We start from the raw sequence: 24,556 nt of genomic DNA, 5'->3' as shown, positions 1-24,556 counted from the left end.
AAGAAACTAATGCATGCAATATGAGATATAGAAAACATGATAACATATTAAACAAAATATACAATGAGTAATGCATCTAACAACTTCCTACATTTGCAAACCATTAACCTATGACTCACATGCACATGAACATAAGACTCAAAATGATGCAAGACACTGTACAGGGTGGCTTTAAAAATCCATATTTCATTGAACTTCTGGTCCATGGTAAACTTATTATCATTATCATTATGTCAACATCAGAATGGACATATATTTCAGATCCCTTAGCTTACTCACTAGTCCATTATATCACGCATATGCATTATTTATCGGTTTCGTCATATACCGGTATCACCATATAATTCCTCAACAAGGTACAATTTTAATTTGCATGCTATTTTGACAATGATATCTGAATACATTTTTTTTCATTGGTACCATCATAATTTTTCTTACATCATAGGCCATTTATTATAATAATTTAGATATCTATACCACTTTTAGGATATTTCATACTCTTGGTATTAATATACTATTACACTATTAAAAGTGTCAACTACACTATCTTTCCATATATCACATCTTTATTTTGGAACCGATTATACAATCTACACTTCAAGTTTAGTGAATCAAGTATATACAATTGACAAGCTTTATCTCAATGTGCAACAGATCTTAATAACATATGGATGAAAGTTGGCTAGAAAACATTTCAAATTACCATTATATATATATATATATATAGGGATCGTCAGTTTCATTAATTTTTGCCAACTTACTCCAATTCTCCCCCTAATTTGGTAAAATATCTAACATATATAGGGGCATCACAATTCTTCACCAACTTTGTATACAAATTTGCAATAATATTCATTTCATGGTGTAGGGAATATGTCAAGCATTATCCCAAACTTGAACCCCACTGTCACCATACACTTAAATATGGTGGCGTCCAAAGGGAAGGAAGCTAGAGCAAAAGAGTCGCCAACAAGTTTTAGGAACTTGTAAACCGTTCACAGGGTGAAAGTTACACCCGTTAACGATCCAAGAGATTGTTAACTCCAATAGGTCTGGAACTAAGACTATAAGTTCGTGGATGAAGGTACAAATCCAATCTAAAAGATACTGAACCTGCCCTAATAATAGGCCTCTACTTTATTCTACTCGTATTCATGTGTGCTTTCAGACTAACATGCAATCATTAGATTTACCCTAAACTTGTTTAATCTATGTTGGTTGAATATTAATGCACAAATAAATCTATTATTGGCGATCACTTAAATTATAATCATATTAACCCTAAACAAGATTATTAATTATCTTATTAAGCGTGATTGCAAGTACCAATTTTCTTAAAACATGCATAAAAGGCGTGATCAAGCAATAACAATAAAAATCATCAAGCAACATACTAATCATCATAGATTATATGTAAATTATCTATTAGTTAACAAATAACATGAAATAATTCGTAAATCAACAAATTACGTAAATAATTCGCAAATTAACAAATTATGTAAAGCAATTCGTTAATTAACAAATTATGTTAAATTATATAATTCGACACAGCAATAATCATAATCATAACAATTATAAAAATAATCATGTTAAAACATAATAATATAGCAAGATTCTAGGCATGATACTAACAAGATTAATAACAAACCCTATCATATCACTAAACATTAAAAATTAAAGCTTTAACCCTAACTAATACTAACATGATATTAAGAAAGAAAATAGGAAGCATCATAGAAATCATAATTGATATAAGGAACTTATTCTTTACCCTAAACATGATACTAGGAAAAGCATCCTAACATGATACTAGGAATCAAAATAACAACCTAAACATGATCTCTATATCAAAATATTAATTAAAATATTAAAGCACTTACTTGGATGCCTCGTATCTCTTCTTGATAACAAAATACACACGTTAGTAACTTCAAGGAAAATATAAAATCAAACAATTAAATCAAATAATTAAAATAGAGATTTGGGACCAAACACTCAAAAATATCAAACCTTTCACGTCTAGGGCGAAGGCAACTTCGAACTTGGCTAGGTGTGTCTATACTAATGTATGAGAAATTTTGTTTGGAAAAGGCTAGGCTAGAAAGAGAGAGAGAAGAATATGCTTTAGCTTAGAGAGAGAGAAAAGAATTAGAGAATTCTGGTTAAAAGTTGATGATTAAAAACGAAGGTCTAAGGACGCTATTTATATCGAGAACGGTCCGAATTTGATAAAAAAAGAATCAGAGTTTGAAGAGGAATAAAATACGCTTCTGTCGCCGCAACAGCCCATGTCGCCGCGCGACAGGCCTGTCGTCCGGCGCTGCAAGACAGTTTTTGCGGATTTTGTTTTTATCATATCTTTTGATCCAGAAGTCCAAATAAGGAATATAATATATGTTGGAAATCTCTTGAATTCTAATTTCCAACCCAATTAAAATCAGATTAAAATCCTTTGTAGATAAAAAGATATGGCCGAAATAGTGGAAGGGTGTCAGTTTTGGATAGAATTTCGTATCTCATTCATATCTTTTTCGTTATAACTCAGAATTAATATTATAATATATCATTGGAAAGATAATTTCAAGATCTATCCAACCATATAAGATTTGGATAAATATTATGAGGAATAAAAATAAAATTTGAATATATTCCATCTCGTACAAAACAATTCAAGGATTCTCAAAAGGAGTAGTTTTATTCAATTTCAAACTCTTTGAAACATAATTATCAATCCTAACTCCATTAGGGTTTAAGATAACCTTCTAGAGTATTATAGAAGACTATAATCAATCCTAATAGCTTTAAGAATGATAATTAATTATAGGCCCTCCTCTAGATCATTGGGTCGTATGTAAGAACCAAACCGGGCCAAGTTTAGTATTTTGGCCATAACTTCCTCATTATTCATCGGAATTGGGCTTATAATATATCGTTGGAAAGGTCTTTTCAAGTCCCATCCAAATACACTATTATTGGACCCATATCATGGACTAAATTAAACTGGAATTCACGTTTTTCATAAATAGGGTAAGAAGAGAAATATTTTCAAAAACAGATAGAAGAGATATTTTAATAAAAACATCCTCATCACTAGACTTTTCACACTTTCGCCTTATTCGATAATCAAATGACGTGAAAGGCATTCATCACTGGGTTTGGTTTTGGGGAGACACATTTGGGTGTCTACATATGGGAGGATCATAATCAACAAAATTTGTCTCTTAAAAGAATTATATTAAACAAGGTTTTATCTCATCTAGAGAGCAATTTTTAATCATTTCTTCATTAACTATACATTGCATAACACATATGTATTTATTATTAAGTCTTTCATAATTTTTTCTCTTCAGGAGATCAATAATTCAATCATTAATGGGGAGACATATGTTGTGCAGTTGAATCTCCTTCTTTTCCTATTTCTTATGTGCTGACATACGATACAATAGCCCCAATCAATAGATATGTTATACAAATATAAACATACTTGTAATAATTCTACTAAGTAGTGATCTTCTAGATTTTTAAAGACTTAAATAGAGTATTTGGTGAGCTTCTGGTCACCTAATAGTCGACAATAATATATAAATTATTTTGGTGAACTCTTAGTTACCCATTTTTATATAAGAAATCAAAACCTAATAACTCTTGAAATTTTTATCAATACAAATTATTATGAATCACAATCCAAATATAGCTTAATCTTAATGTTATGTCTTGCCATTCAATTCATTTCATATATTTAACATTGAGATAGCGTCAGCACATTATCAAATGAAACTTCAGGTTTCCATAACGGGCAATTATTAAACCCAGATGGCCTAATTTAATTATCACATCCAATAACCTCTCTAAATTTGAATTTTGGTCAGATTTCAATACTAGTGATCACTTTTTAAACTTACTTTATAAATGGCCATGAATATGATGTGATATTAAAACACCAACATGTGTTTCTTTTTACAACTGGCAAGACAATCAACTAATATTATTTGATCCAATATTAACTCATACTCTGTTGGAGTGCTTTGACTATAATCTTGATACATGCTAATCTTGTTGGACATTTTATACTCTTCTGGCGTACTTTATATAATCATAACACATTTAATGTACTAGAAATGATCTCTTCAGGAGATCCATCAAAACGTGTCATTTTCTCAAATTTGTCATTGTCAATTATTACTCCTTTCCTCTTCTAAGGATTCTTATCGTTGTAACTCTTTGGATTACCACACTTCAGGTGTGTAGTTTCAATAGCAACTGATCTTATCCTTCTAGGACATCAACTTATATATACATTTATAGCTAGTATGGGCAATGACATTTATTCATATCTATCTTCAAAATGTCATCATTCTAAATATTTGGTTATCATGTGGTCACTTCTATTATGAAATAAATCATTGATATTTAAGCTAGTGTATGTACTAAATTGACCATCAACATATTTAATTATTCATGTACAAGAATAACATAAAAACAATGGAATTAACACTATCTCCTCCTAATTCTTGCATATAGGGGTATAAAAATAGTCCAACAATCTTTAAATCCCTCGCTCCTTTTAAGTTAACTATATCATGTATCAATCAAAGTTAAATTTCTCTTGTAAAAATCATGTAATAATTTTACTGATCTAGTAAAGTTGCTCACAATTTCATGTCATGTTGTATTTCATAAACTCATAAAAATTATTTATCGGTCAAATAGTTGATATATAATAATGTTTGTAATTCTAATAGAACTTGTTGTCAATGATTTAATAACAAAAACATCATGCAAACATGCTTCTTTCCAATCATACAAATTCTCATTCACTTCTGAAAGTGAGTAAATATAGTAATTTATAAATCATCAATTTTTTTGACCCTGAGTTCTATATACTATTCAAAACTTTTGTATATTCTTTCTCATGATACTATGTTTATAAAATCACATTAGCATTGTGAAAGTAATAGAAATTTCTAAGTCATATATGTATCTTCATATTATTTTTGAGGGTTTGTAAACCTTCATAGATTTAAGCAACTTAAGGTTCATATGTATGAGTATTTCATGATCAACTTATTCATCATTTTTATATAATCCAACTTCATGAAGGCATATAATAGTATATATGTAATCATATTCAAATCACACATCAATAATTATTTCAACATTGAAAGTGGCAATATGTTTCATCATAGGTTCCACTCATAAGGTTACTGACAATATTATCATATATGGTACATACCAAATTAATTAATGTCAATTATAATGCATGTACATGAGATAGTTCAAAGTACTAAAAGAACAATATTTGAAACTTCAAGTCCCAGAAATGGAAAAAGATATGTAATTATATAGTATTAGATTGCAAGTTACTAGACGTTATATGTCTAGATCGATCATTTCGTAAATATCTAATACATCTAATGCAATAGTCATTATTGTCATCACAAACTATTGTTCATCAATCAAATCCTTTCCCATCTAATTAAAAAAATAAAAGAATTTCAACATTGCAGGTAGAAAAACAAGATAGATTGTGATAACATAATTTGAGGTCAGCTAGAAAAAGAAAGAGTGTTGACATCTAGTCAAAAATCATAGGCTTGTGAAAGGGAATCAGAATCATATATATTTAGCTGTAATGCATATGCAATATTAAAGTTAGCATGCATAATATAAACATGTAACTGTTGAACTCACAAATCACCATTTAAGCATGTGTGGGGTGTCTAATTTATAGTGGTATTATTTTAGTGACCATGCATAATTTAAGTTCATATTCATACAACATGTATATATAATTCACAAAAGTAATATGAAGTATATGTTAGTATTCGATGCAAATTAATAAGAGATAATTCTCTATAGTCTATTATTGTTTCTTTGCATTTGATGCAGTATATACACAATATCATCAAGTAAAACATTGGGCCGTAAGACAAGTAAGGACAACTAGGAAAATCAAACTAAAATACATCTTTTACTCTTCAAAATTATCACCAAAAAAATACTAGTTTTCTTTCACAAGTAAGGTCTTATGCCGCAAGACAAGTAAATACATATTTATCACAATATGGTGCTCAGTGTAAAGTATATCTTCAGTCCTAATTTGCACTTTATATATACCGAACCGTCACAAAATTATTAAAATTTATACTAATTAGAACAAACCATTAGAGTATTACAATAGCATAATACATAAATTAATTGATTTAATGTATTAGTAAAAGACAAATGATTAATATTAAAAAGTATATAAAGATCAGATTATCAAAATAATACTATCTATAAATCTATGGTAGATAGTAATTCAAAGATTTCATATCAATCAAGATATAGCAAACTATTAATCAAAACGGTAAAACTACATGTATGCTACTTACGACTTTACGAGTACAATTTCCAGCAAAATAAATCTTAAATTCTGGGTATTAATTCACGAAGGATCTAATTAATTTATTGTTCTCATTAAATATTAAATCTTAACCTTATATATTCATAATTGGCTACCTAGTAAAGAAAGATAAAGTAGGCCAATGTTATAAGGCAGATTCAATCATATATATTATACAGTGAGCCGGAGTGTACAGATAACCTGATCGAATTCAACGATAATTTGGGGCAATCATATTAACAATGTATTAAAGCTTTAATATCATATCATAATTCAACAAAGATAAAAGGAATATAGAAATAACCTTTTTCACCAAAGAAAAAGCAACGTCAAAGCAGAGTTCATAATTTTTTTTTTTTTTTTTTTTTTTTTTGGGGGCTTTCCAACTGCTAATATCCCTCGTTCACTCAATTGGTTAGGAATGGTGCTATAACGTGTTGTAAAATAAGGAAAAATATAAGAATTGAAAGGGAATTGATCCGTATATTCTTTTTTATTTTTTTGACAAATTTTTTTTATTTTATATGATGAAGGTATATATATATATATATATATATATATATATATGCTAACCAATCTAGAAAGTTCTAGAATGATACAAGATGGACATCCACAAATATGTTTAGATAAGAATAAATCTTAAATCTAGAATATTCCAGAATGATATAGAGAGTAAAATGGTTATCCACACTATATTTCATAACACTTTTATTTTTTGTAAGTCTTATTATTATAAACTAGTTTTGTGCCCCGTGCGATGCCCGGGTTGTTTATTGAATTTTAAAATATATTTTTAATCTATATATCAAATTTTAAAACATATCATTGATACAAAATTAGTTAGGAATTGATGTGTTTTTGTGACGATTTAAACTTGTAGACATGTAATGACTAATAATAATAATATTGGTGAAAAATATTTCTTGACTCGTTACCTGAAATAATAACCCTGACTGAAATAACTGGTGACCCGACCTGATTTACAGGTCTACACACAGTAATAAAATTATATTAGATTGTGAAGTATATTATTTTAATTGATTAAAATATATTATAAACAATGGATGTGGGGGTACATTTTGAACTAATTCCTTCACTCTAGAAAAATATTACTTCCTCCGTTCTTTTATTATTGCACCATAAGAGATTGGCACAAATTTTTTAGTAGTGGAAAAAAGGATGAGATAGAAAGGTAGAAATACAAAGTTGCCCATGTGATAGTATACACAAAATAAAATGTAAGTGTTGAAAAGCAAGGGTATATTAGGTATTTATAGTGTGAACACAAATAATTCTTTTCCTAAAATGGATATGGTACAATATTTGTGAAACTTCCTTAAAAGGCAAGTGGTGCAATATTAAAAAAACGAAGGAAGTATAATACAAAAAATAAATTTATATGATAATTTATGAGAGTTATAATGTAATTATTTTTTGAATAAAATTATAATTCAATTTCTACCTATGAAATATTGGTACTTTATAAAAAATAAAAACTCTATATTAACGATTTTATCCTAAAATTCTATCAAAATTTGATTGAAAATAAAATTCTAAACTAACTTTTTTTATCCTACAAATTGAATTCGATATAACTCTATCTTACATGGCACGACAATTGGCGAAAAGTTAGAACGCCAAGTGTCGCTGCATCATCGTCTGGCTAAAATTAGTTATGAATTTTAAGTTTTGTGCCCCGTGCAATGCTGGGGTTGTTTATTGAATTTTAAGATAAATTTATAATCTATATATCAAATTTTAAATATATCATTGATACAAAATTAGGGCATGTTCTCATTAATTGAACTCAGCTTAACTGAACTGAACTGAACTGAACTGAACTGAACTGAATTGAACTGAACTGAATTGAGCTGAACTGAACTGAATTGAGCTGAACTGAGATGAATATTTTATAAGAGAAGGAAATTAGGAGCTGAGCTGAACTGAACTGAACTGAATTGAGCTGAACTGAACTGAGCTGAGCTGAACTGAACTGAATTTCAACGTAAGAGAACGGACCCTTAGTTATGAATTAATGTGCTTTTTTAACGATTTGCTATCTAGTTGGCATTTTATGACTAATAATAATGTTGGTGAAAATGTTCGATTTAATATATTAAAAAAAAAATAGCAAATAAATACATTAAATAAAATTAATGTTCAAAACCCGTTGGGTTGACCCAAACCCAAAACTTTGGGCAAGGGTTGAACATTTCTCGACTCGTAACCTGAAGTGATCCAACCGAGATGACTCATAACCTGACCCTAATTGACAGGTCTACACGGTGATAAATTTCTATTAGATTGTGAAGTATATTATTTTAACTGATTAGTATGTATTATATAGGTATGTTTTACACTTAAAACTACTTCTTTTGCTCCGAAAAATATTATGATATAAAAAATAAATTTATATGATAATTTTTGTAAATAAAATTATAATTCAATTGTATTTTTATCGAAAATAAAACTTTACAATAGCAATTTTATCTTAAAATTTTATCCAAATAGAATTCTAAACTAACTTTTTTATTTATCTTATAATGTCTATTTAAATATATCCAATGTGACACGACACTTGGTAAAAAGTTGGAACGCCAAGTGTCGCTGTCTCATGACCTGACTAAAAATTTAGCTTTATATATTAGTTATATGATATGATCCGTGCATTTGCACAGGGATAAAACTAGTTAATAACTAAGACTATTACCTCAATTAACCTTTAGATTACAATGTTTTTATTTTATTTTTTTACGAGAACCTTCACATTACCATATCCAAATGAAAGCAAGTACCATGCCAAGTTCCTTTCCAAAAAAAATAAAAAATAATAAAAATAACCATGCCAAGTTGAAAATAAACCATAACCCAATGTAATACAAAAGTGACCTCAAAGAGCACTATAAGAAAACAAGATTTGTAAACTAGAAAATTTTCATTGGCTGCTTCAAAATACAAGCTACCATGCCTTTTCGGTGAGTATTTAAACAAGGGTTCAAGATGTCACACGCCCGCACCATATTACAGCTTATTGGAGACCACAAATAAGGATTACAGAAACAAAGATTCAGTTGCACGCCTACCTTGCTTCCATCTGCACGTGAAAGAATTGTTTGAGAACATTGTGGAATGGTAAAAAAAAAAAAGTGTAAACAGAGATCTCAAAAACCAGCACAGAGAGTAAAGTACACAGAAAGCTTAGACATAACACTAATTGCCATCAATTTCTAAGAGCACAACGGCAGCACAGAAGTTGGGAAAAGACGCCAAACTGTTGTCACTTACACAAGGAAATTCCAGTAAACAAAGGTAGTAATGAGCTAAAAATTTATAAAAATATAAAAATAAGCAGAGCCACAGAAGGTTTATTTATAAGCACAAGTTCATTAAATCTTACGTAGCAGACCCCCAAAATATAAATGAGGAAAAGAGCACTTCCAAGATCTAATTTTAGTAACAGAAACAGAAGCAGAAACAGAAACTTGGGCCTGATTTAACTATGTATCACAATAATAAATCTCAATGGCATTAATCACAGTAGTTGAGGTAGTGGAAAATCAGAAATTACAGCGGTGGAGGTATGGAGAATCAGCAACCACAGTGGTGGACAATCTGCTTCAATATTTGCAAGACAGTAGACACTGAACAAAAATCAAAGTTTACACTCTTAAAGCATCATTGTTCAGCTTGTAGTAAGAAATAAGATCATAATAGATTCAAAGTACACAGAACAGAAGAACAAGTCTATCAAACAGAAGCCAAATAACAACGAAACTCAAAGCCCAGACAGTTTAACCCATATGAAAGCTAATAAGTAACATTACACGAGATCAACACACCACAGAGTCTCCATTAAAGAATCTTACCACACTTCTCACCTTACTAGCCCCAATTCCCAAATGATACAAATTGTAGCCGCATCTTCCCTAGACATGTGACAAATACAACTAGGGGCAAATCCACTCACAGAAAGCCAAACAACCTATGTTGCCCAGACTAGGATTTGGGTTCATGTCCGACATGGTGTCAAATCCTCTCACACTCTCAATTTTACAAAATTTAAATGTTATGTCGAAGTATTGGAGGATCCGACACGCAACGCTCCACGTACAGCAAAGTGTTCGAGTAACTTAGGAAACTACTATTGCCAAAGACAATGAGCCAACTAACAACGAAGGAAGGTGTGTGCATGCATCCATTTTGCTTGATTGCCACCCCACCTATAAGCATCTTCACCACTCCATTAGTAAAACCTACCAAACTTCCCAGAAAACATAAACAATTAAGGTAGGAAGGAGATGTAGGAGTCTCCTTGGTGTAAACCTCTTAATAAAGAGAATCATCTTTGGAGGTCCCATTCACTGAACAAAGATTGGTAGCCCCTCATCCAAAATCTCAAAGATCTACAAAACCTTCCTGAAATAAAGTTAGCACACCCCCCCCCCCCTCTCTCTCTCTCTCTCTCTCTCTCCCCAGGCGATCTAATTCGACACATCATAGATATTGTGTTATGTACTTCTGTGAGAAAGACCCCCTCCAGATATGACTTCTAATTGAAAGGTCCTTAACTAACAATTCTCCTCTGAATGTGAGAAATTAAGATGAAACTTATGTCCCAAACAATCCTAATTTACAAAATCCATACATAAAACACAAAATAGCTTGTAATCACATCCCAACCATTAGAAAGCTAAAGTATAACAAAGTATAATTATAAAGGCTAGAAGCATACCCTACTCCTTAGAACCACTCGTCTTTACAGCCATACACTCCAATGATAAAGAATGGAACTCAAATAAAACCCCCGATCCTAAGCTTTTATACCGCTTCCCACTGAATATAATGATGTAAGTTTATTTTTTCTATTGAGATTACCAATATCATAAAGAGAGAAGGAGGGAGGTGCAATACACCCTAACCCACCACCCGTGACTCTTGTGTACAGTAGAAGACAGAGGCAAAAGCAACTCAACAACAACAACAACAAGCCTTAGCACCGTTGGAGGAGCAGAGGAGTAGGGGGACAGCAGCAGCTTTAGTATTTTGTTGTACTAGCTTAAAGTAGTAATATGCCAATAGTAGTACATGTATTAATTAAGGCTTAGTTGCCATTTTTATATTGTGGTTGTAGTATAATTTTGGAATGGCCTAGCAAGAGAGGGTCATTCAGAAAATTGTAAGAAAACACTTGGAGAGTAATGGCCTAAAGCCATCTTTATCCCTTTTGCAAGCTTGAAGCTTAATCGAATATACAACCTTTCGACTCTAAATTGTGTTGACCTGAGTCTGTTGCAGTTGGTATCAGAGCCACCATGCCGCCGACGCCCTTGACAGTGACGCCGGAACGAGTGGCGGCGTTAGAGGAAAGAATGGAGGAAATGGTTGAGAAACTCGGGAACGGAGAAAATTCCCTTGAACAAACGTTGAAGAAGCAGGATGAGTCCATTGACAAAGAAAGGCAATCGTTAAAAGGCAAGATGGACCGTTTCCAGCAAGACATAACCCAACAGGTCCATATGACCACCAGCCGACAAGACAAGGTTATGGACGAAATTAGGGGCGCTCTCAAGGCCTTGGGCAAACAACCAACCCAACAGCCTATACCGGTGGACGACGAGGTGGAACAACCGCAGCCGTAGGGCGGGTTTGACAAGACGCCCTTGGGATTAGGAGGATTCAACGGTATCCGACTCGGGTCGTGGGAGCCGGGAGTCAATGGGCAGTACAGGCATCACAACGAGAACCGCAAAAGTCAAGGAAATTGGAAGTTTCGCAAACTTGATATGCCGGTGTTCGACGGGTCAGACCCCGACGGGTGGATACTCCGGAGCGAGCAGTATTTTCAATTTTACCAATTGACGGAGGTCGAGAAACTTCAGGCCGTCGTGGTGGCGTTGGACGGCGATGCCTTGCGGTGGTACCAATGGGAAAGTCGGCGACGACCCCTCGGAGGGTGGGAGGATTTAAAGGGGCGTGTGTTAGTGCAGTTCCGACCGGTGAACGCGGGCACACTGCACGAGCAGTGGTTGGCGGTGGTGCAAACCACCACTGTGGTGGAGTATCGGAGGTCGTTCATCGAGAAGGCGTCGCCATTAGTGGACGTACCTGAGAGCTTGATGAAGGGACAGTTTGTGAATGGCTTAAAAGAGGAGATAAGAGCTGAGATCCGGATGTTCAACCCGTTGACCCTGGAAGACGCTATGGATCTAGCCATTCGGGTCGAAGAGAGAAATCGGGTTCATAACCCGAGAAAATCAGGTGGTGTCTTTACCCGACCCGGACCCTATTCGTATTTTAACAAGAGCCCCGTTTCCACACTACTTGGAACTGGCAGCCCAAAACTCTAATACCCACAATCTACCTTCCAGCCCAAACACAACCTCTTACAATTCCCACCCAAACACATTTCGAACCTTACCACAAACAAATCCAACACCTTCTGCCCAATCATCGGTAGCATCAGGCAGTAAACCCAGCTTTTCTACGGCCAACCGGAGTCACTCGAACAGCACCCGGTTCAACGGAGAGGTGCGGAGATTGACGGAGAGAGAGAAGGCAAGGGGGCTATGTTTCCGTTGTGATGGGCGGTGGACCGGCCCCACCCATGTGTGCACGGCCAAGGGGTTGAGTGTGCTGTTAGTTGAGGAAGAGGAGGCGGAGGAAGCCGGCGAATTAGTGACGTTGGAGGCACCGGAGGAAGAAGAGGAGGTGCCGACTGCAGCGTCAATGAATTCTATTGTTGGGTTGACGAACCCCAAAACGATGAAACTCACTGGAATGATCAAGGGGACTCCGGTGGTCGTCATGATAGACCCCGGAGCTACACACAACTTTATTTCCATCGGCACGGTAGAGAAATTGCAACTTCCGGTCACCGGTGCAAATTTGTTTGGGGTGTCCTTGGGCAATGGTACGACGGTTAAGGGGCGAGGCATGTGTCAGGGAGTACGAGTGAAATTGAAGGAGGGATTCGAAGTGGAGGAGGACTTCTTACCTCTTCAATTGGGGAATTCAGACTTGATTTTAGGGGTGCAGTGGTTAGAGAAATTATGGGAAATCATGACCAATTGGAAATTGCAAAGGATGAGTTTTGTAATAGGTGGTGAGAATGTGACAATTCATGGAGACCCCAGCTTGTCTCGCACTGGCATTACTCTCAAAGCCATGTTGAGAACTCTAAGAAAAGAGCAGGGGGTGTACTAGTGGAGTTAAAAAATCTAGAGGGAGAGGCTAAGAGGGAGAAGGAGGAAGTTCCTGAGTTTTTAAAAAGTGTTGGCAGAATATAATGAGGTCTTTTCGGACCCCAAGGGGTTGCCACCAAGCCGAGGTCACGAGCATGCCATTGTACTCAAGGAGGGGAGTAATCCCGTGAGTGTCCGACCATACCGATACCCCCAATTCCAAAAAGATGAAATCGAAAGGCTCATCGGGGAAATGCTCGCGGCGGGGATAATTAGACCCTCAACAAGTCCTTTCTCAAGCCCCGTTCTCTTGGTTAAAAAGAAAGATGGATCTTGGAGGTTTTGTGTAGATTATCGGGCATTAAACAAAGAAATCGTGCCCGATAAATACCCAGTACCGGTGACTGATGAGTTACTTGATGAATTGCATGGAGCCCGGGTGTTTTCGAAATTGGACCTCAAAGCCGGTTATCATCAAATTCTAGTACGACCGGAGGACACACATAAGACCGCTTTCCGCACTCACGAGGGCTACTACGAGTTCGTGATGCCCTTCGGTCTTACGAATGCACCGGCAACATTCCAATCCTTGATGAATGAGGTATTTCGACCTTACTTACGTAAGTTTGTGCTTGTATTTTTTGATGATATATTAGTATATAGCGGCAGTGCGCATGAGCATGAAATGCATATTCAATTAGTGCTTGCTATTCTTAAGAAACATGTGTTGTTTGCTAATTATAAAAAGTGTGAGTTTGGCAAAGAAAGAGTGGCATACTTAGGCCACATAATTTCTAGTGGTGGAGTGGCAATGAATCATGAGAAAGTGGGCTCAATGCTCAAGTGGCCCGTTCCCAAATCCTTAAGGGATTTAAGGGGGTTTCTCGGTTTAACAGAGTACTACAGGAAGTTCATTAGCCAATATGCTCACATTGCTCGCAGCTCAAGAAGGACAATTTTGGGTGGTCGACGGAGGCGGATGAGGCCTTCCGAGCACTTAAGTCAGCCATGGTTTCGGCTCCCGTCCTCACTATGCCCAATTTCTCTAAAATGTTCATTGTTGAATCGGATGCATCGGGGTACGGATTGGGGGCAGTTTTGATGCAGGAGGGGAGGCCGGTGGCGTTCTTTAGCAAGGTGTTGGGCCCTTGAGGGCGGAGTAAGTCAATTTACGAGAAGGAGCTCATGGTCGTTTGTTTAGCGGTGGAAAAGTGGAAGCATTACTTATTAGGGAGGCGATTCGTGATAAGAAGTGACCAACAAAGCCTCAAATATATCACTCAACAGCGAGAAATTGGAATGGAGTATCAAAAATGGGTTCGCAAATTGATCGTGTTCGACTTTGAACTCCTATACAAACCCGGGGTAGCAAACAAAGTGGCGGACGCTTTGTCTAGAAGGGGGCTGATGAAGAAGAAAGCGAGATGGGGGCTTTGATCACCACTCAAGCGGTGGACTGGGAGGTTTTGAGGGGAGAGATCACAAGTGACACCGAGATTCAAAGGCTGAAAACAGAGGTGGAACAGGGGAGAGAAATCCGTGGGTATACGGTGGAGGGGGATCGCCTCCCGTACAAGGGTCGAATAGTGTTGCCACGGAATTCCAGTTTGAAGCAATCCTTACTCCGAATATATCATGATTCGCCAGAAGGGGGTCATCGGTGAAACAAAGACTTATCTCAAGACTGGGGCCGATTGGTTTTGGGCCGGGATGAGGCGTGAGGTGGCTAATTATGTACGAAGTTGTGCGGTGTGCTAGAGGAATAAACATTCTCAGAAATCGCCGGCGGGTTACTCCAACCTTTGCCGATCCCGGAGCGAATTTGGGAGGACATAAGTATGGACTTTATAAAGGGGTTGCCGAAAACGAAGGGAATTGATACAATCCTAGTCGTGGTGGACCTTTTATCGAAGTACGCTCATTTCATTGGGCTCAAGCACCCGTTTACGGCTTATGGGGTAGCGGAGGTGTTTGTTAAAGAGGTAGTGCGGTTACACGGAGTTCCGGCGAGTATTGTTTTTTACCGTGATCGGATATTTTTGATTATTTTCTGGCGTGAGCTGTTCCGGATGCAGGGTACGGAATTATAAAAGAGCACTTCGTACCACCCTCAAACGGACGGCCAAACTGAGGTGGTTAACAAAAGATTGGAGACGTATCTTCGCTGTTTTGCGGGGGAGCAGCCAAGAACTTGGGCCAAGTGGCTCCATTGGGCCGAATACTCCTACAACATCACTCCCCAATCTTCGACCCAAATCACCCCCTTCATGGCAGTCTATGGCAGGTCACCTACTAAGTTGCTCAAAGTAGGAGCAGGGCAGACTGCAGTGGATACAGTAAAGGAGATATTGAAGGAACGCGATTTGATGTTAGATGAGTTGAAGAGTAACTTGGTGCGCGCACAGTATATTATGAAAAGGAACGCTGACTTGAAGAGAAGGGATGATGAGTTCAAGGTAGGAGATTGTGTGTTCTTAAAATTGCAGCCATATCGACAGAGGTCCTTGGCAAGGAGACCATTCGAAAAACTGGCGGCTCGATTCTATGGGCCATATGAGGTGGTACAACGCTTGGGGAAAGTGGCGTACAAGTGACCACTGCCGTATCCATCCTGTCTTCCACATATCTCAATTGAAGCGCGCAATTGGTGAGGTTCTTAGCTCTCCTACTATACCAACACAGATCACTCCGGAGCTAGAGCTACTGGTTGAACCCGAGGCTGTGCTAGAGTTGCGACGAATGCAGGGGGGTAAGGGTCGATTGGAGGCGTTAATCAAGTGGCTCGGGGTTCCTGATTTTGAGTCCACATGGGAGGATGTTGAGACAATTAAGGAGCGTTTTCCGGACTTCCACCTCGAGGACAAGGTGGCTCTTTTGCGGGGCGGTATTGCAATACACCCTAACCCACCACCAGTGACTCTTGTGTACAGAAGAAGACAGAGGCAAAAGCAACTCAACAACAACAACAAGCATTAGCACCGTTGGAGGAGCAGAGGAGTAGGGGGACAGCAGCAGCTTTAGTATTTTGTTGTACTAGCTTAAAGTAGTAATATGCCAATAGTAGTACATGTATTAATTAAGGCTTAGTTGCCATTTTTATATTGTGGTTGTAGTATAATTTTGGAGTGGCCTAGCAAGAGAGGGTCATTTAGAAAATTGTAAGAAAACACTTGGAGAGTAATGGCCTAAAGCCATCTTTATCCCTTTTGCAAGCTTGAAGCTTAATCGAATATACAACCTTTCGACTCTAAATTGTGTTGACCTGCGATAGTCCGTTGCAGGAGGAAAAAAAACTGCAAAATGAGAGCAAAGTTTTTCTTCATATATCAATACATAACATGTTTAAACTTTTTCATGGGACAATCCTTAATGGAAAGGAAAAGGAAAAAATAAATAAATAAAATATGAGTAAAATGCTCTAGAAGTAATACACAACCCCCACCCCATCAAAACCCCTGGTGTTATAGTAGCAAAGGATGTGGAAAGGATAACATACTTGTTCTTCCATTATTTTCTCAGTATAGTTCTTGCAAGTTTCATTTGACATAATGGAATGTAGCTAAGAAACCCCGCGCCCATGGTTTGAAAATACAGTTGTGGTAGTGACAACCGAAACAGTAAGTGTTTCTATACCAGAAATGGTACATTAATCACGGATTATGTTGTGGTGCGAATTTCATTTAAATATCTTTTAGGATTTCATAATAGTTGTGAGTAATCAGAATAGTTAGAGTAGACTATTAGAGACTTCAAGCTATTATTGAGAGAGATGGAAAATCTTTCAAAATAACTCTGAATAGAAAGTAATTTTGGGACTAAGGCTTTGTTGTTTGGCAAGTAAATTTTGAGTACAACCGGAAATGTAACGTTCAATGTGGGATTACAGGGTGATTTGGGGTTGGAACATTTGATTCAGACAAAGAGATCGCAGGTTTTTGAAAAAACAACATATTAAACAAACGATTTTGATTCGGTCAATTGAAAACCCTTTACAATATGGCTCAACCAAAACAGTATGGTATCATTTTTGCACCATGACCCTATCCATAAAAATTTTATGTCCCTGGCTTGCGACTGGTAGAATAACACACAAGACTTGGCTAGGTTAGATCATCATGGCCCTTCACACATGCCACAATATTCCCCCTCAAATGTAATCAAGTGCATTGATATTTTAATTGTCGAACAAGCAACAATTAATAATTGAATATGTTCTCCTAAACTGTAATATACAATAAACAGCCTACACAAAGTAGCAATTGACCCTAAAGATATTTCCTCTAACACTATGCTTCTTATCACATTCACATCTAATTCCATCCTATTACTGATTTACCCCACACAAGCGAGTATCATTGTTTATTAAAAAACAACTTGAAGAGGAAAGATGGAAAAAAGTAATTGTGGTACACACAAATTTAAATGCTACGATAAAAATATCAGCAAAGTGGTATGAACTAGCATATCTGAACATAAAACAATTGCCAAATTAATAGATGAAGATGATAATTGTGATTAATAATCTGGAAATCAAAACAATTGATTGATAAGCGTTCAAGAGGCTTGTTTTCACAACCCCTACTCCTACTTCCCCTTAAATATAGCATTTCTATTTCTCTTTTTCCTACTGCTCTAATACCATTTGCTAGGAATTAGCATGGTTTCTGACCAGATTACAGCTCTAAATATGGCAGAAATTAGGGAAGAATGATGATTATATTGATAATAGGTGAATTACACTAATAGAAGGATAATTCCACTTTTGAGAGGTGGATTCTCTCCTAATATGAGCTTTCGAGAGGCTCACTCTCTCCCAATAACATAACCTCAACAATATTCAACATGATGATTATTCCTCCTAATGAGGTCTATTTATAGAAAATACCCCTAACAAACCTCTAGCTTATTCCCCAAGTTACTACTAATAGACTATGACTAATGTGCCCTTCTCCTAAATATTGATTCCTTGCATTACCCGTCGCTCAAACTTTCACCTTGTCCTCAAGGTGGTTTATAATCGGAACTGGATTCCCGACCTCGGCTACAATTCTCGACCTCGGCAACAGTGACTGAGAGTGGGCTGAGAGTGGGCTGCAATTATCTCCAGAAATTGATGAAATAAAAAGCTGGCTTTTATGGGTTAAAGAGTTGGGCCATATAAGAAGTGAAGGGATGAGGTGAAAGGCTAGAGAATGGTAATTGACTAATTGGGTAATGAGTGTTGGAGAAGGAAAGTTGGGCCTTAAGTCAGTAAGCCCATCTTTTGTACTTAGGTTAGTCTGCTGGCCTTTCATCACGTTTGTAGCATGTGACCAAAGCTGATTTAAATCCTTTGTATTTACTATAAGTTGTATTACCAAAATACCCTTACTAGCATATTCCATTTCTGCCTTCCTCTCCAAGCCAACCAAAGACCCCGTCAAGCTTCCCTCATACCCCTCTCTTTCTAGACACTTCTGGAAAACACCAAGCAGCAGCAGTTCAAGATGTCCACCATTGATTCTGCCGCTTACCAAGGGCCCTGTACGGCTGCTGACCAAGGTACCTCCATCCAGATCACTGCCACCGGAAAATCCACCAGAGATATCACCATTCCTCACCCCACTACACAACTCAACGTTCATAATTTCTGGCCCACTAGCAGCCCCTTGTCCACACTCACTACTCCAACAACCTACAACACCACCTGTCTCGCCGGCATAAAAACCAGGGCCACCACCAGACCCGCTCCCTCCGGCACCACCACGATCGAACATTCCTCTTGGCGATTCTCGTGGAAGACTAATACATCCATTACTCTGTTTTTCACCGGCAACACCTCCTTGACCCTACTTTTCCGGCCACCGTATCTACCAGCGGAAAAATAACTTCCACCTCCGCTACCACCACTCAGAGACTGTCCAAATCTACTTGTCTTAGCATCACTAAACCAAATTGTTGAACTCTCAAGTCCTCCCTCTGACATCTCAACAACCGTGCCGCTGCGGAAACCACCAAATAGGCCGTCGGTAGCAGAGCAAAAATACTGATTACCTTTGTTTATCTCCAAATCGGCTTTCTCCGCCATTGCGCCACTAGAGAGGCCGCTCACGCCGGAGAAGAAGTACCGATCAGAACTGGAGATTTCTAGTTCCTCCACCATCTTTTCCTCATGTGATGTAGGTTCCTCCTCACCACATGACAACTCGGAGGTGGCTAACTCCTGTTCTTCTTCCTCGAAGTCTTCTTGAATTACACCTATCCCTGATTTGATCCGAGAAATTGCATCCTCAAAAATCTTCTCTATGTTCTGGCACAATCGATCTGTAATTGCATCTATCTTTGCCTCAATTTCTGGCCGTGAGAACATGTCAGAGAACTCACTATTCACCGGAACCTTCACCTGACTTCCGGCAAGGTCACCGAGGACCGAACTGCTCTAATACCATTTGCTAGGAATTAGCATGGTTTCTGACCAGATTACAGCTCTAAATATGACAGAAATTAGGGAAGAACAATGATGATTATATTGATAATAGGTGAATTACACTAATAGAAGGATAATTCCACTTTTGAGAGGTGGATTCTCTCCTAATATGAGCTTTCGAGAAGCTCACTCTCTCCCAATAACATAACCTCAACAATATTAAACATGATGATTATTCCTCCTAATGAGGTCTATTTATAGAAAATACCCCTAACAAACCTCTAGCTTATTCCCCAAGTTACTACTAATAAACTATGACTAATGTGCCCTTCCCCTAAATATTGATTCCTTGCACCTACACTACCCTTCCAGTAAGGCTAGTTCAAAACACAATCATTCCTACAATTGCTTAAGCTCATTTTAGACACAAAGGCTTCCTGGTTGCTTTTTACCACAACGTCCACAAGGCTAGTATTACAAAGAGAGATGATTTCAAAATTAACATTAAACGCTCCCTTGCAAGTATTAATAAATCAACCATATTTTTCATAAAAAACTTGTTCAAACCTAGCCAAACACCAAAGCTTCAGCTCTTGGACACAAGCACATAAGTTCAACATAATAGAAACCAAGGAAAGAACAAATGCAATGAAAGTGCTTTGACAAATATCTCTCTTAACTATACCATCTCTTCTCCTCATCAAGTAACTTGTTAATGATCCAAAGGCTTCCTTCAATAGCAAATACACTCTTGGACACAAGCACATAAGTTCAACATAAGGCTTCAGCTCTTGGACACAAGCACATAAGTTCAACATAATAGAAACCAAGGAAAGAACAAATGCAATGAAAGTGCTTTGACAAACATCTCTCTTAACTATACCATCTCTTCTCCTCATGAAGTAACTTGTTAATGATCCAAAGGCTTCCTTCAATAGCAAATACACTCTTCTTCGAGCTTCAACCATAGGAGCAAGCATGACAAAATAGTTGAAGCACAAAAGTGTAATAGGCTTCATATGACATATTTTGGCAATCATAAAGATTAGTAAGATATGTCCCATGGTATTAATCCTATCTGATGCTCAACAACATCCACTTCATCAAAGTGGTAATAATTTCCACTAATATTTCAAGACTAATCTTCATAGGAGCTATCCTTTGGATCTAGCTATCCAATGATGCCACGAAGGACAGGTCTAGAAATTACTAATTAATTAAAAAATTTCTTAAACAAAAAGCAAAGGTGATAGAAAAATAGAACCGGCAATTTATGGCAAATGAAGGGCAGATAAAAAGCCACCATATGGGACTTCCAATAAAAAGCAACATGTGACTACGTCACAAAGTAAACAAACATTACATTATTTATTCTTCATTTCAAAGAAATTGTTCAACCTCTTAATTGAGAAAGTGTATTTCAGAAAATTTACGAATGAAAATTTTTAGCACTCAGGTTGAGTTATGGAAATTTTATCCACATGAAACTCATGTGACAGACGATGTTTACCAAACAAACAAATTTGATGGTTTCAAATTAATTGAATAAGTGCAACATAAAACAGGTAGGTTGGATCAATGGACTCTAGCATGATGTAATTGGCTTGCAACAAGTGACCAAGGCTTACCAAGTTATTCAACCATATCAATACTAGGGTACAATTAATTCATTTAATAGTTCTCACATGACATTTATCCTTAATCAATCAGCAATATCACTCACTGGTACATCACTAATTTAAATTGATCTTTGAATATTGATCTGAATGTCAAAAGCTATGCACCTAGTTTACAAATCCTTAGAGAAGAGATTCCATGAAAATTCTACTTTCCCCATTTCTCTTTTACTTCAGTCTATCTTCAAAACAAATGTCTTAGACAGAGGGGGTATTTGGCAATTGGCTTTTTGCCTAACTTTTGGCTTTTGGCTGTTTAGTTTGGTCAAACAGCCAAAGAATATGTTTGGTAGTTGGCTTTTAAGCTAGCTTTTCCGCCAAAAAGCCAAAAGCTAATAAGAGTAGCTTTTTCTATTGGCTTTTGGCTTGTTGGCCCACTTTATCACTAATAAACAGCTAACAATCATTAATAATTTTACCAAATTCTTTTGTAAACAGCCGGCCTAAATAATAACTTATAAAGCCAACTCATACAGCTAATACTTCCAGCTAGTCAAACAAGCCAAGCAAACAAGCCAACAGCCAACCGCCGATTGCCAAACAACCACTCTTAGTAGTTCACTAATTCTTTGTGCATTTATTGTACATTCCAATAATGCTTACTGCTAGTGGTCCTTCGTCATTTGTTATTTAGGGAAATCAAGGGGAAATGGACAGAAAAATAAGAAAAGGCCACGCTCAAGCACAACTCCACACACAGTGTATGTAACACAACTACATTCTATTTTTGACATATAAAACACAGCTACATCGCTCATGACACACATAAGGAAGCAATAGCATTTACACACAAAATCACATGTCCAAAGACACAAAGCTTGACTTTTATCACATCTAACATAGTTTAATTAGGGTTGTGTCATTGAATGACACCCCTACATTCCAATAAAAATTGTGAAATCCTTTAAATCCAAAACAAAATCAGTCCCACAGTACTCGTTGAACAAACATAACAGAACATAAAGTTTTATTGATCTACCTTCTGCCAAAAAATAGAGCAGCTACAGCATCAACCATCATTAAATAGACATATACTTAAAGATTCCAAATCAACCCAATACTTAATTGAAAATCAAAGCAAAACCCACATCAAAAGCAAAAGAACCCAATCCAATCCAACCCAACCCAACCCAAGTCATTCTATCATTGAAAATTAAGACTAATAAAACAACACCCATTATTCAAAAATCAATGATTTAGAGTATAAATAGATTAAAGATGGGAAATAAAAAGAAATACCCAAGTAGGCGATTATATATATATATAAGAAGAAAAAGAAATACCCAAGTAGGCGATTGATCTTGAAACTCAGTGGTGAGATGAAGAAGAATGAGAGGAAGCATAGAACTGACTGTAGATGGTTTCGCCGACGAGGTAAACACAGAAGGCGCCGACACCTAGACCAAGGCCAGGAACAGCGTGACGGAAACGGAGTTGGTTGCTGAGAGTGGGGTGCTTCCTCCACTCATCGCGTCTCCTGAAGAATTCACCTGTTGACCCCAAAGGCTTCGCCATTTTTTCAATTTCTCTCTCTTCAACAAAACACTTTTCTGGGACTGGGACTTTTAATTTTGGTTTTGGTATGATGAAATTAGGGGCGAAGAACGACAATACTATAAGGGTGTGGGGATTTTGGGCTTTTGCCTATTGTTTATAAGCTCGACTTGAAATGTTAAGCGTATGAGTGTATGACATAATGGCCATGTTTGGTAATTGGCTTTTTAATGGCTTTTTGGTTAGCTTTTGGTTTTTGGTTTTTTAAGGTGGGTCAAACAGCCAAAAAATGTGTTTGGTAATTGGCTTTTAAGTCAGCGAAAAAACTGGCTTTTAAGCCAAAATGAAAAAGCTGCTTTGAGTAGCTTTTTTGTTGGCTTTTGGCTTGTTGGCCCACAAATTATCTAATAAATAGCCAACAACCACCAATTAATTTACCAAACACTTTTGTAAACAACCAACTTAAACAGCCAATTTCAAAAGCCATTATAAACAGCCAAACATTCCAACTGGTCAAACAAGCTAAGTGAACCAGCCAACAGTCAACCGCCAACAGCCATTTGCCAAACAAGGCCAATATCAATTGGAAAATTTGCAAATTGCAGCCATTTAAAGTTCTTATTTTGCAAATTGCAGCCATTTAAAATTTTTTTTGCAAATTGCAGCCCAAAAGTTCGTATAAATTGTAAATTGCAGCCCGATTCAATTTTTTCATCGGTTTACATGTTGAAAAATCTTCGGTTAAGGTTTTAGGGGTCATTTTATTCCTTAGGGTCCCAAATTGAGCTCAGAATTAGCAAAAAAATAACGTAAGTGTCTCATATTTACAGTTTCCCACAAATCGATACATTTTTGTTATGCAAAACGAGATACTTACGTTATTTTTTTGCTAATTCCGAGCTCACTTCGGGCCCTTAAGGGCTAAAATGACCCTTAAAACCTTAACCAAAGATTTTTCAACTTGTAAATCGATGAAAAAATTGAATCGGGCTGCAATTTACAATTTATACGAACTTTTGGGCTGCAATTTGCAAAAAAAATTTTAAATGGCTGCAATTTGCAAAATACGAATTTTAAATGGCTTCAATTTGCAAATTTTCCCTATCAATTCAACTTAGCCCAAAAAAGATGAAATGGGTGGAACACCAAAAAAAAAACAAAACAAAACAAAACAAAAACAAAGACAAAATAATAATAATAATAATAATAATAATAATAATAATAATAATAATAATAATAATAATAATAATAATAATAATATATATTTTTTCTCTATGAGTATTACGGAGTACTAAAATATGTTGCTGGTATTAGACTTGGTCTAACTCATACTCGATTACCCACTTCATATATAAATTTGACCCAAAATAGCGACTCGAATTCCCAATCTGATTGGATCCGACCTGATTTTTGA

At 36.4% G+C, this 24,556-nt stretch overlaps 1 protein-coding gene across 1 annotated transcript; it reads right to left on the bottom strand.

Moving 5' to 3' along the window:
• Nucleotides 1-9,161: 9,161 nt before the first annotated feature.
• Nucleotides 9,162-23,270, bottom strand: LOC110686838 (NADH dehydrogenase [ubiquinone] 1 beta subcomplex subunit 3-A-like). Its single transcript, XM_021863432.1, has 2 exons — nucleotides 22,932-23,270; nucleotides 9,162-9,479 (listed from the first exon to the last, which is right to left on the bottom strand). The coding sequence occupies exon 1, from the start codon at nucleotides 23,161-23,163 to the stop codon at nucleotides 22,957-22,959; it is 207 nt and encodes a 68-aa protein (XP_021719124.1). The 5' UTR covers nucleotides 23,164-23,270; the 3' UTR covers nucleotides 9,162-9,479; nucleotides 22,932-22,956.
• Nucleotides 23,271-24,556: the final 1,286 nt, after the last annotated feature.

This window comes from Chenopodium quinoa, unplaced genomic scaffold, assembly GCF_001683475.1.
Source record: "Chenopodium quinoa cultivar QQ74 unplaced genomic scaffold, ASM168347v1, whole genome shotgun sequence".
Lineage (NCBI taxonomy): Eukaryota > Viridiplantae > Streptophyta > Magnoliopsida > Caryophyllales > Amaranthaceae > Chenopodium > Chenopodium quinoa.
Note: the sequence above shows the minus strand (reverse complement) of the source record. Positions and strands in the feature narration are given on the sequence as shown.